Source organism: Denticeps clupeoides, chromosome 4 (genome assembly GCF_900700375.1).
Source record: "Denticeps clupeoides chromosome 4, fDenClu1.1, whole genome shotgun sequence".
NCBI lineage: Eukaryota > Metazoa > Chordata > Actinopteri > Clupeiformes > Denticipitidae > Denticeps > Denticeps clupeoides.
This window is the reverse complement of record NC_041710.1, coordinates 32056395-32070676: the sequence shown is the minus strand read 5'-3', so window position 1 is coordinate 32070676 and position 14282 is coordinate 32056395. Positions and strand designations below refer to the sequence as shown.

Here is a 14282-nt window from a genome sequence, read left to right as displayed (position 1 = left end):
TGGTCTTGGTTTTGACTGGTATCATAATTCCCTCCACCTTGACCCAACCAGTTCCAGAAGAAGAAAAGCAAAGCCAAAGCACAGTATTGGCACCACTGCTTCACCATGTGTTCTTTTGGCGTCGTTTTGACATTTTCCCACATTTCCGAGGTCTGTGTGTGGGTGTTCGTACCTGGAAAATGTCGGAAAGGCTGCTGCTGCCAGAGTCACTGGTAAAGCTGCCCGCTGACTGACTGGATCTGGATGAGTGTGGGTGAAGTTGTTCAGTCAGGTGGAGCTTTGAGAAACCAGCAGAGATCTAACAGGGAAACACATACTTGTTAAAGGTTTTTATTCAATACATGATCGCATGCACACATGCACACACACACACAAAGCCATAGTCATGTGCAGTATTATTACACACCCTCATTTGTGTTAGTTGTGTGCGTCCCTTTCACCCACTAGCCACAGATGGATCAAAAGATTAAACCTGCTTAATCTCTCTCTCTGCTGCACACACACAGCTGTTTAATCAAGACAAACATTTCTCACCGTTTAAAACATTTTCATAAAACACACACATTGGCTCACCACTAGGTGAGGTGGATGCAACTCATGACAAATTAGTCAACACCGCAAATTTATTTTGTTCCCAAAAGCATCATTACATCATTTATATCATTTACAGTGAGGCAGGGTATATTATTACAGTGCCTGCTGAAAGAGGGCACTGACATCAGGAAATGCCGATTCCATCACTTGGTCAGGTACGCGGCCACATGATGAAAATGAAGACGGCATTAGTCAGACCTGGACCCGTACTTCCTGTGGTCCAGTTGTAAGTGCTTTTGGTGGTGAGGCTGGCCAACATGGGCACCCTGAGTGGCCATTTGTTCTCAACCGTACTGTACTACTTAGTTTCAACACAATTTGAAACTATTGGCTATTAGAGCTATAGGTTCAGTGGTGGCCTAGCGGTTAAGGAAGCGACCCAATAATCAGAAGGTCGCCGTTTCGAATCCCGATCCGCCAAGGTGTCACTGAGTAAAGCGCCATCCCCACACACTGCTCCCCACTGTCATGGCTGCCCACTGCTCGCCAAGGGTGATGGGTTAAATGCAGAGGACACATTTCACTGTGTGCATCGTGTGCTGTGCTGCTGTGTATAATGCTGTGGGGCTGCCTTGTTCGAGAGCATGGCATTGTCAAAAAAGAAATTATGTTGACATTTTGAGAGAAAATATGCAAGAAATCTGCTCGTAGTGCAGGCTTAGGTCGTTGCAACAATTTGTTTCCAAAATTACAAAATTACAGAAATCAAGAATATTGCTGTGTGATTCATGACTCACCTGGGTTAATTCCCCGGATCCATTAAATAACTCATGAGTCACGAATCTGAGGTCTTCATTGAAACAAATCCTTTGAGTCCTAATTACTCTGTCAAAGTTGCATAAGTTACAGTTTCTTTGCATCATCTGAATTGCTCAGACAGGTCAGCCCTCCTAACCAGAGTCAGTGCATTGGGGGGTTAACTTCCTGCACATTCGAAAACATGCAGCTACATCTGAATCGCTCAAACAAGCAGGTTTAATTTCAAAGTGATTCATTCTCATCACAAGGCATTTTACTTTCTTTTAAAAGATGTTTCAAACACTTCAGCTGACTCGCAGCTGTCGATTTGGCAAAACTGACTCACGCACCCGGATCAGGGGGGGTGGGGGTGGAGTAAAATTTTGTCATTGTGATACACAGCAGCACAGCACACGGTGTCACAGTGAAATGTGTCCTCTGCTTTTAACCATCACCCTGAGTGAGCAGTGGGCAGCCATGACAGGCGCCCGGGGAGCAGTGTGTGGGGACGGTGCTTTGCTCAGTGGCACCTTGGTAGATCGGGATTCGAACCTGCAGCCTTCTGATTGCGGGGCCGCTTCCTTAACCGCTAGGCCACCACTGCCCCGATGTACAATGGTGACACCTCAGTTTCTACTCCTTGAGGAAACAGGTGATCCTGTTAGCCATGCGACATTGTGACGTAAACAATGAGGTGGAATTATATTTTGAAGGAATGAATGCACTCAATCAGGATACAAATCCCACAGCTGTCAATAGCACATTGAAAGGGATGAGAAAAAAAGTGGAATAGTGAATGTCATTGATTGATTTCTTTAGATTCATAGCATTTATAGTATTTTCATAGTTGAGACCACTAACACACGGCCAGACACACACACACACATCTTCTGCCCTGTTTATAATCTGCAGGTTTTAGATGTCATCTGGACGGATTAATAAAATGGATGCCACTGCTGATGTGTTTAAACCTCTGCCCTACTTCTGCCGCCCTAAATACCCAGCCAAACCTGGGTCAGCAGAACACCAACACTGCACACTGGCCAAGTGAAAACTACAAAAAAAAAAGACGCAGAATACATAACGACACGGGAGCGGATCCGGGGGCTAACAGCTGCACCATACTGGCACCCATACTGTCCACTGTCCAATAATCATGAATCAAACCGTGATAAAAAAAAAAAGAAATCCATGAAAAACCTTGCAATTATCAACCGAATAAAAAGTAAGTCAACAAAAATCAACAAACAAGAGTTTAACGGAGTTACTGTGATACTGACAATTGATCATTGGTGAAAAATGTTTTTTTAATTCCCATGTTCTGAAGAATGGACCACACACGTTCATGGTCCATCTGTGCAGGCAGGTATCTAATATTTGTCACTATAACTCAGCTGGTGTGTGTGTGTGTGTGTGTGTATCATGGCATGTATATGTGTGAAGGCATTAATACTCACGGTAATTTTCTCCTGGCTTCTGCCCCCATAGCACCTTGATAATGACTTCATCACAGAGAACTAATCAGGTTCTAACTACACTACAACATCTCTGTAGCCACAGGCATGCACAGGTCTCCTGGCCGTCTGCCGCTGAAGTCACTCGGTCAGGAACGGGGCATCTCTCCACCCCCACCCCGCCCCCGCCCCTCTCTCTCGCGCACACCCACACGGAGATTACGGAGAGTGTGGTATTGTCTCTCCCGAGGGCTTTGGACACACAAAGCCAACACACAGAGGCGACCCCCTGCTGACTGGCAGCATGAGTGAACAATCGGCACACACCCCTCCCCAAAACCTCCACCTCCTGTCAATCACGCTACGCTGGCGGCTGAAAGAAAGCCAGGGAGGCTGTGAGTGCGTGAAGAGGGAGTCAGAGCTGGGGACGATCGAGGGGACAATAAAACGGCCCTTCCAAAAGAGCTGCCTGAGCACGGGAACTGACTCCCCGACACATAAATCTGATATTATCTTGATTATAGATCATTTTAGCCTTTATTTCAGCCTGAGCTTGCGTGTTCATCTGTGTCGGTGAGTGTGTGGGTCTGCAGTGAAGTATAGTATAAGTTGTGACATTCAACAAATCCTGTTAAATTTTCTGATTTCTATTGTTCTTTTCTTTTTTATGAATTATTTATTGTTCTGAAAGCTCAGGTGGCACTTGAACACAAAAAATGTCTTCATTTGTCAGATCTAAAGCATACATGTGTGTGTTTTTTGTGTTAGTCCATTTTTACTTTCTTTTATTATTATTATAACAGCTCAAGGAGCAACATGTTCGTGCACTGTATTTTAAGATTTTATTCTGTTTTTGAATAAAGGATTGGAAATGAGTGATTTTATTTACTGATTTATCCGATTCTCCGGTTAATCACACACACAAAAAAAAGTAAAAAAGAATTATTTTAATAATAATCGATTATTAAAATAATTCTTATTGGTCATGGCCACTCAACCAGCCACTAACCTCTTCCAAGTGGAAATAGAGTAAGAAGTAGAGTAGTACGCCGGCCTCCACGTTCGGAGCTGTAAAGTCGGCGAGAGGAGGGATTTACCGCGTGAGAGGAGCCGTGCGGCAGGTGAGGCTTGCTGCTGGCCGGGTAATCCTCGTGCTTGATCGTATCGATAATGATCTCGCGTTCCCCGCTCTGGTTGATCTTCCGGAACCTTCTGCGGGACTGGCGGTGAGACACCTGCCTCTGGAAGTACACCTCACTTTCGTCCACGTAATCCACCTGCACGAGAGACATGGTGTTGGAACGCGGTTTACTACTTTCCCATGTCTATTTCAGGTACGTGAATAAACGAGAAGTGAGATCTGCTGCAGGTGCCCAGACACCTGCGGAGGTCAGGATGAGGTCAAAAATATCTCTACCATTTTTTACATAACTTTTTTTCTGATTTTGCCAGGAGATACTGGAGATAATAAACAGTTAATTAACGTATTAAACCATGACCGTCGCTGCCCTCCTCGGCTCCCTTTTCAGCCATTTTGCTGCGTGCGCATTCCAGCTCCTGCATCAACCTGCGAGACCTGAAGACTGAGGTGAAATGCACTTCACTCTCCCTCTGTCATGATAAGCCACTAAACATTTGGGGGACTTGAAATACAAAAAAAAAGTTCTGCCCACTTGCATAATTAACCAAAACCATGATAATATGAAATCACAGGGCCCTATAATCTGCCAATAATAGGGCCCAATTTCTGCCATTTTTATTTTTGATGAAGAAAAATGCCCAAAGCTAATCACTAGGATCGAGCCGAATTTAATTGCAAACATCGACTGATGTCGTATAACCGCCCAGCCCTACTGGCTTGTGCCACTTTTTCAACTCAATACATCAACTCTTACTGACCACCAGCATCTCTGAAGGCTCCAGGACTATGCACTCGCAGCCTCTCCTACAGCTGCCGGCCGATCGCTTCCCGAAGCTGTGCGTGTGGTTTTCATGTCGAAAAAAAAAAAGAAGAAACACGTTTAAAATAGTAAATATGTTGTTCTCAAATGCATTTTTTTTTTTTAGATTAAAGAAATTTTTCCTGTGAAACTACAAAGTGAACAACACATGAATTACATCAATTACATGAAGGTTTTATCACACACACACACACACACACACACACACACACACACACACACACACACACAAACCTGCTGCGAGGCAAAAACATGGATTCTTTGATGAAGACAGAGCCGGACAGAAGAATATACCAGCAGCTGCCAATGTCATCCGGACTACAGAAGAGGGGAAAGGCAATGAAACACACACACACACACACACAACAAATCTAGACTCCACTGGATGAATGTTTTATTTCAATTTTGTGTGAGGAGGACCTTACTAGTAGAGAACCTCGTTGGCTTCATGCTGCTCATATCGTACAGTCTCGCAGATCAACCTGTAAAACAGACAGACAGAATCTCGTCACCCAGCATGCATGTGAGAGATGCATTGTGGGAGCGTGTGTACGGGTGTGTGAGTTTTACCTGAGCTGGTGCTCTCTCAGATTAGACAGCGCTTCCATCCCATGGAGATAGGAGTACACGATCTGCAGATCCTGTAGAAAAGAAAACACAATTTTTTTTCTTCTTCTTTTTCACAATGTGACCACCAGGGGGCAAGAATAACACTAATGGACACATCTTACACACCGAAAAACACACACGTTACACAACTCATCCAGTCAATGTTTAACACCAAGCTTAAATTGGTTTCTGTCTTCAGACTAGCCCTGTTCCGGATATTGAGTCTGCGTGAGTGACAACTGTAGCTTCACTACATTTAAAAAAGGCTGCTCTTCTTCTCCGTAAATCATCTAAATCGCCAGACAAACATAGCCCTGAAAAGCAGGTGAGAGGAGGACATTGGTAGCATTAACCAGGTGTACGCTGCTAATGCTAGTGGTCAAGTTAACAAGGCTAATATTTTACTAAAACAGACTTATCTGTAAAATAACATCTAGACAAGAAACAAAAGACACAACAGCAATTTTCTCAAAGAAAATAACTTATGTCAAATCTCACATTAGTAGAAAATGACATTCCCTTATATCTAAATCATGTCTTTAATTTGGCTAGGGACAAATGCCAAGACTGTCCCCTTTCTCCACTTTTATTTCTACTTGCAATAGAAGAAGTAGATTTAATAAATAACACTAAGATCTACAATTTTACAGACAACAACAATTTGCAAGGTACCAGGCAACAAAACGAATGAATCAAAATGGTCCGTCCTCTTCCTCAAACATTCAGAGATTCCAACAGCACTCAAAGTGGTTACAGATACCAGTAGTGTATCTTAGCTGATGTACGATATAAATATACGAATATGGCTGAAGATCTTTTGCTACAAACCAGGGTCACTCATTCATCCACAACGCGCCAATCAGGAGAGCGCAGCCTATTCTTAACCCACGGCATTTCCTCCCCTCACTCACACACAAAGGACCAAACAAACGCACTAAGCCCTCCATATATTCCCGGTGGAGTAATTCTGGGTAGAGAAACACACACACACACACACACACACACACACACACTGCAGTCAGAGAGAGAGAGCGCGGTGGAAGGTTTAGGAGGACTGTAACAGGACTAGAAGATCAAGGTAAATACAAGCAGGGAAAGAAACCAGTTGGCCACGGCACAGACAATATCACACACACGGGCACGCAACACAAGCGAAAATCTTTTAATAATAAAACTTCTTTTGAGTTTTGGTACTGACAGCAGAACTGAAGAACAGACCAGAATCTTTTCACAACCTATACTAGGGAACTGACGAAAGACAACGGGTTTATATCGAGATGCCCTAGAGCCGGACAAATATTGATACTGACAGTTCTGATTATGTGCCTAACACTGAGCCTACTGTGACGAGTTTGGAGTCGGTGACACCACCAGGCATCCATAGCTACAGACAGGTCATATGATCAATAATATTGATTGATTCATCTCCAACCCACATTCAGTGTCAGCCTACAGACAAGAAAAGGGGATGAAGTGACTCCGTCCTGTATTCAAATGTGAAATATATTACTAGATATATTTCCCCATTTGGGAAAGATGAAAGATGCTTATTTATTGTGAAAGTTTCTAAAATCCACATGCAGTCAAAACTATATTTACATGCTCAAATATATACAAGCTACCATTAAAATGAAGTAAGTCATGGTGAAGGCTGTATGTCATCATTTAATTAAAAAAAAAAAAAAAGAAAAAAAAGTGAAGTGATTGTCACATGTGATACACAGCAGCACAGCACACGGTGCACACAGTGAAATTTGTCCTCTGCATTTAACCCATCACCCTGAGTGAGCAGTGGGCAGCCATGACAGGTGCCCGGGGAGCAGTGAGTGGGGACGGTGCTTTGCTCAGTGGCACCTCAGTGGCACCTTGGCGGCTCGGGATTCGAACCAGCAACCTTCTGACTACGGGGCTGCTTCCTTAACCGCTAGGCCACTAATTTGCCTACTAAGAGCTGGTAGCTTCTAGGTCCACCATAAAATGAGTTTGTTTAGCGGCACCCATTCACATGTCCACCACTCAGAACAAATGGGAAAGTCCAAGGTGCTCAAGGTCTAAAAGAGAAAAACAGAGATTACCGTAAGTCCATAAGGCCTTTGGAAGATTGAAGTCAGTACAAACAACTGTACAAGGTACTGTGAGTAAGTGTCTTCACTTTGTAAAGTCCCACAATGTCAACTAAGATTGTAATATTTCCATTGGTCTTGTGTTTCTTGGCCCAAGCAACTCTATATTCTTCTTGTTCTTCCTCAGAAATGGCTTCTTTGCAGCAAATCAACCATGAAGAACTGATTCACGTAATCTCCTCTGAACAACTCTTGGTCTTTCTTTCCTTGGGTGGACAGTTTCAGCATTTTTGGTCAGCATTTTTGATGGTCTGTGCAACTGTTCAACAATCCTGACATTTTAGAAATGTAGAAACCTTCATGTCTCAAAGTAATGATGGATTCTCGTTTCTCCTTACTTAGTTAAGTGGTTTAGACCACTAGTCATATAGGGCTGATCACTGTATATACATTCGTACCAACCGTACCTCTGCACAAACTGAAGGCAAGACACATTACGAAGGCAAGGCACATTACCTGAGGAAACCATTCCATACGTGTTCCTTCACTGCATAATTGAGGTCATCAGTATATTAAAATGTAGTAAATAAGAAAAATTGTGTAGACTATGATATTTTTTTCATTTGATTTCAAATAAGTGTACTGAAGTGTAATGAAACTAAAAGGTAGTTAAATGTTGGCGGCTAAGAATACAATGGTTTCCGGTAAACACATCATTTTTGTGCAAAAGGTGCAAACACTATAAAAATACTAAGCTGACAAAAGCAGAAAAAGGAGGAGGAGGAAGTTGGAAAGGCCAATGGGGAAGGGGAAAATTAAAAATAGAGATTTAGAATAAAGAAAAAGTTATGATAAAAAAACAGAAGGAAACAAGAAAGCCATATGGAACTTTTGAGAAAAGCACGCCATTAGGGTTATAATCATCCAATTTTTAAAAAGTGACACCCTAGCACAAACCCAACTCACAATGTCCTATCAGAGGTATACCAAGCCATTCAGATAAATAATAACACATGGGGAGGACATGGGGAGAAAGTACATTGTGGTGCCCTGTTCAAAGGCCAAAAAAATGTAATAAAACATACAAAATAAAATCTTGTAATCCTGGACGTTCTGCATGATAACATATGAACAGGAATAGTGTTAGTTTAAAATTTTCTGACAATAATTTTTAATGTAAACATTTTCTATAACCACTCACATCATACAAATACGGGTGTGACAGAAAGTCTACTTTCAGTAGAATTGGCCCGTTATTATTTTATCCGGTATTCACTGGTCTCACGATTCGATTACGATTATCACAATGCCTCAATGTCAGTGCATCCCTTAGATTTTCTACATTGTCACATGATGTTTTAAAATACAAGAGTTAAGGTCTTGTATACCTGTGTGGACGCTTTGATTTGCTGCAACGAGTCTGCATTCAGTCCGCGCTCACTTGTAACAGTCGTATATACTGGTAGTCCCCCTTTACAAGCACACGTCACTATGCTGTGGGCGGAGTTAGTCGTCTTCCCCGGTCCTGATGCAGATCGACTCTCCACCAAGCAGAGGAACCGAGCAGACTGGTCCAAGCTCCTGTGGTTCCTTCATTATTTCATTTTGCATTATTGAAAAGCAGTAACCTTTGGTACGTGTAACGTTCCCATCTCACGTACAAGCGGTTACCGACATTCACCCGGGCGTGGCTGAACTGATGCGCAAGGTGCATAAAAAATAGAGAGCATGATGAAAAGCCCGATAGCGGCGTGAGATTCTCTTTCTTCCCGGTGGGCCTCCTTTCTCTGCATGCTTTACCATACTTTCCTCCACTACACACAGACCCAAACCCATTACAGGCTGGAGCCACAAACACCAGAAAAAAACCCTGGTTCGGAAGAACGTGGCACACGGTTTTCTAACTCAAACCGGGCAGCCACAGTCACTACTTTTTAATGAGAATTTTTATGGCGCCGCCAATATAATCGATATGATTGATTATGCGTTGCGATGCATCAATTATACGATTAGCTTCAACATGCCTAGTATACGGATATGCCACATGTTGATATATCTGTAAAGCTTATTATACAACTTCCTTTGCACTCAATGTGAATTTTATGCCATGTTTTATGTCAATTGTGGGCATATGCCAATATGAATTTTATGCCATTTGGTTGATTTTTGTATATTATGAGTAGATGCTACTAGGCCCTATGTGCTCTTATTATATGTTCATTTGATTTTAATTGCTGTACAATTTATTTACGGTGGCTTTATGACAGAAAATCACTTTTTACCTTACGTACATACGGGCTACTCCTTTAAAAGCTTTCTGCGGTACGAGTAAGTCCCGTAGCACACAATGATGACATCACAGCAGCGGCTGCGGCCTGATGTTGAGCGAGAGGGAAGAGAACGTCTGGAATTCAGCTAAAAGCGCCCAGGCCCATGTAGTCTCGGTTTGGCCATTGTTTCACGTCCCCTCTCGTCACTCGTTTTCCTGTTGTTCCCGGCGGTGAACCGCAGGAAATCCTCCGCACGTACCGCTCTGCTGAACGCACTCTCGCGAATGAGCGTTTCCGTGCTCAACAAGCTCCCGCAAGCTTCGTGTCCCCCAGCCACAGCTTTTTTTTTTTTTCTTGTCACCTCGTTGCCACCAGTCAGCGCGGTTAATTTGATCGATTTCGCAGAAGCACGTTTCCCTTTCCAGGTCATCGGCCAGTTGACGTCCACATGAAAATGTAGGACATCTGCGCTGTTTCGATAGCATTTGACGTGGACCCCGCGCCCTCATTTTGCGACCTCACTCCGAGCTTTAATATGCATGGACATGCGTATGTGCAAACATGTGTCTAACGTAAAGAGATCTAAAAGATCATTTGAACAGATTGTGAACATTGTAGGCAGTATCTCCGGATAAGGACACGTGTGACACGCACATGGTGCTAATCCTCAGTCCAGAACATTAGCACAGAAAAGGCCTTAAAAGTTCAAGTCACGGTGACTAAACCCCAACCAATGGGAAAGGAAGCCGTTCAAACACGTGCTGGCTATAGAAATACGTACGTTGAATAAGTAGCTTGGGAACATGCGGGGGGTGACCCAGTTCCTGTATGAGAAAGTTGTAGTTTAGCATGTGGGAGGTGTTGAGTAAGCGCGCAAGAGACGCTACACGATGGACGTTTTCTCTTCATTTTTAAAATGTTTCATTTGTATTTTCATTCCAAAGAAATGTAGCAGTAGATTAAAATGTCTTCAGTTGCTTTATTTTGGTTTTTTTTCCCCCAGATTAATATGCCTTTACATCATGTCTCAAAACATGGCTTCTCTTTATCATTATACGTCTAGTCCCTATAAATATAGTGGCTAAAATGGCTATTTTTGAGTCATTGTTCTTATATGCTTTATTCTATTGTTAATTCTTCTGAACATTATTTCGCTCAAAAAGAAAGTGAAATGAAATTGAAGTGATTGTCATTGTGAAACACTGTAGCACAGCACACGGTGTCACAGTGAAATGTGTCCTCTGTATTTTACCATTGCCCTTGGTGAGGAGTGGGCAGCCATGACAGGCGCCCGGGGAGCAGTGTGTGGGGACGGCAATTTACTCAGTGGCACCTCGGCTGGTCGGTATTTAGCAACCTTCTGATTACGGGGCCGCTTCCTCACCCGCTCGGCCACCACCGCCCCCCGTTAAACCGTACTGTACTTTCTTATTTCCCATAATTAATCCTCACACGAGATGATCTAAACTAACGGTCTAACTAATACCAACAATCAGGAATGACACCAACCCTGGTTGGCACTGTCCACTGTTCCATTTTTGCCTCGGGTGGGAATAGGTGTTAATCTTGCACATGACCTGATTCTTTTTTTCAATCAGTTACATAATCAATCATATTTTAATCAATTTACTTGGTTAGTACTAAAAAGTTCCGAAGTTCAGGTTGATTATAAGCCGTTTCTTCTCACCGCGACACAGCAGCAGGACTGCGGAATGCTGGAGGAGCAAATTTCACTGTGTGCACCGTGTGCTGTGCTGCTGTGTATCACATGTGACAATCACTTCACTTTGTCAGGTGTGGTGGGTCTGCCAGATGTGTTTTGACCGCGGCTAAATTTTAAACTGAGTGGTGCCTTCGCTGGTCTGAAAGCAGAAGCGAAAAGCGCACGCAACATTCCGTCTGAAACCAGCTTTACTCGGTCCAACTTTCGGTATTTTATTTCAACTGCTCTAGTGGTGGATCAAACTTTATCGCACGGAAAATAGGTTTTTGCAGGTTTCATTGTGATTCAACCTTTCACAAGTACATTTACATTTACAGCATTTATCAGACAAGTAGCAGCAAATTTCACTCGGCGTCTGTGCTAAAGGAAGCGTCACACTTGTATATCTGTCTGCACAGGATCGGTTATACGGTCGATCGGGCCGTCCAATCGGTGCAGATCCAGCTTTCGCAGTTACGAAACCAACAGCGATGTACGGATATCGTCTGCTCCTGAGCACCAATCTGATACTAGTGATCAAAGTGCCATCCTTCATACGGTGGGGCGGGGACTGAGATCACACTAAAATACAAAGATGGGAAGTAACGGAGTACAAACACATAATTAGGTAGAACTTTACTCTACTTTGCTTTTTATTTGCGTGACTTTTACTTCTGTACTCCATTTTCCATTTTCAAATCAGGGTTGATGCAGAATGCAGGCCCTCCGCAACATATTCCTCCATTTTACGCCACCGCACGTCCTCATAGTCACGTAACTCCAACACAGCTACCGTACCGTACCGCGCTGAACGTATCGTATTGCATTCAGATGATGAACGGAAAGCTGGCAAAGGAACAAATATCAAACCAGGCGGCAACTGGGTGGGAAATGACATCGTTCAGCTAAATGCCGTGACAAAGACGGTGAGTGTGTGTGGGGCGACGGAGAGTCCAGTCAACACCAGCAGCACATCCCACATCCCTGGCCATTACCGCAATCGATGGCAGCAAGAAAGACTCGTAGGTTACGCATGTAATGTTACTGTCTAGTCTTGAAATCTGACGGGCTAATACCCATTTGTACATCAGTAAAGGTTTTGAACTCCGTGCACATTGAGTTTGCAGCAGTTTTATTTTTACGTGTTCAGAAGATTGGCCAACTAAGCTTGGACATGTGGGTCCAATAAACTGTTCCATAAAAAAACGGTCGGATTGCAATTCGCAAAGTTACTCTATACTTTTAGACTTAAAGTATGTTTTTGAGCCTGTACTTTTTTTACATTACCTTGAGTAAACAACAGGGGTATCTATACTTGTACTTGAGTAAAGAATGGTTGTCATTTTTGCTTAAATATAAGCAATTACACACACACACACACACACACACACACACACACAAGTGCTATATTTAAGACTTGTTTAGCATGAAGGATCTGGAAATGCTTTATTAAGTCGGTCATGTTCTGGCAAATGTGGGAAATCTCCATACTGACGGCCCTTGATGATTAAATCCCTCCACGCTACGTTGGCGCTATTTCATCTATGCACTCACTACATACGCAAATTATGGCCAGCATACAAATATTAAAACATGAAAAACGACGTAACTGTTAACGATTTTCAATCCTGTTATATGCATCAGTGTATTGTATCAGAACAGCATCATTAAAAGTATTAAAATCATGGATACTGGGCAATGCAGGTTTATGATGTACAGTCAAGAGATTACTGCTGCGTCTCAATCCATAACAGGTCCTGGTGCTCCTGGAAGTTCAGAAAGAGTCAATATTGTACCAAAAACAAAAAGTATTTTCCTGTGTAGACACAATATCAGTTTTACACCCCACGCGTGGTGATCATCTGCCAACTCGACTGGCAGCCAATGGATGGGCCCACGATGGTGAAACAGGCAGAAATCCGGCCCTGTGTTACGGATCTCCGCCCATGGAGCTGCCAGTCCGGATTTACAGGCCGAAAAAACGATTCAAATCTCTCATTTCAAAACGATCTAGATCCTGAGCAGAAACAAAGAGCGACGAAACGCGCGCCGTGGAAACACAACTCTAAAACCTTCTACATAAATCCTCCATTGCGGTTTAGGGCTGGTCGCCACCCCGGAGTCCTTAAATGGTCGGCGGGACGATCGGCGACATAACGGTGCGCGACGCGAAAATGGCTGTCCCCACTGTCGCACTTCTCCGCACAGTCCCCAGAAAGAACGAGTAAGTTTGCGCGATCTCTACCTGTTGCGTCCGCTCCGCTGGGGGCTTCATCACGGCGTTGCGAAAACTGTTGTCCACAAAAGACGCCATGATACCGGAGAGTTCCGCCACACGCGACTTCTACATTCTCCCGATTTCGTCTTTAAAGGTGAAGAAAAACAATCGTTCCGGTTGTTGTACTTTTATCTTTCTGTTTTTAACTTTGTTAGAAGTTCTCGGCCCTGTTAGCCGCAGTCCGGATCCCCGGAAAAATCCCCTCGGACAGCGGACCGGACCGCTAGCATTACTCCGGGACAGCTCGGCCCCGGGAGTCGCCGGCCGGGAGCGGCTGCAGTTATCCGGGCCGGCGGAGCCCGCGCGTGGCGGAGGATCCGGGCTTCACGCTCCAACGGAGTGGCGGAGAGAGGGTCCGGGGCGGGGGCGCCGCGTCCATCCTGCCCGGGGCTCCGCGGTCGCAGGGGGCGTCGGCGCAGCGAAGAGAGCCGCGGCGGAGCCGCTCGAGTTCGGCGGCGATTTCCGGACGAGCGGCCGCGAGGGAGGATCGCGGGCGGGGTGCGGGGCGCGATGACACGGCAGTGATTCGGGGGAGCGGGGCCGGCCAGCCGCTGCGCACGGCGGGCGGGGCTCGGAGCGCCCCCTGCCGGCGACCGGACGCATTGACTCACAC

The 14282-nt window shown here is 44.3% G+C and overlaps 1 protein-coding gene across 4 annotated transcripts in view; it reads right to left on the bottom strand.

Moving 5' to 3' along the window:
• rapgef2a (Rap guanine nucleotide exchange factor 2a) overlaps positions 1-14194 on the bottom strand; it is a 28016-nt gene extending 13822 nt beyond the window's left edge. For 2 of the 4 annotated variants that reach the window (XM_028976116.1, XM_028976118.1), the window contains exons 1-7: positions 13637-14192; positions 5318-5388; positions 5173-5229; positions 4982-5065; positions 4686-4761; positions 3884-4063; positions 173-298 (exon numbers count right to left, since the gene is read on the bottom strand). In XM_028976116.1, coding sequence (XP_028831949.1) covers positions 173-298; positions 3884-4063; positions 4686-4761; positions 4982-5065; positions 5173-5229; positions 5318-5388; positions 13637-13705 — 663 coding nt within the window. In that variant the 5' untranslated portion in view covers positions 13706-14192. Of the gene's footprint in view, positions 1-172; positions 299-2789; positions 2936-3883; positions 4064-4685; positions 4762-4981; positions 5066-5172; positions 5230-5317; positions 5389-13636 lie in introns of those variants that run through there. The other 2 variants (XM_028976117.1, XM_028976119.1) reach the window with 2 other exon arrangements.
• Between the last annotated feature and the right edge of the window lie 88 nt (positions 14195-14282).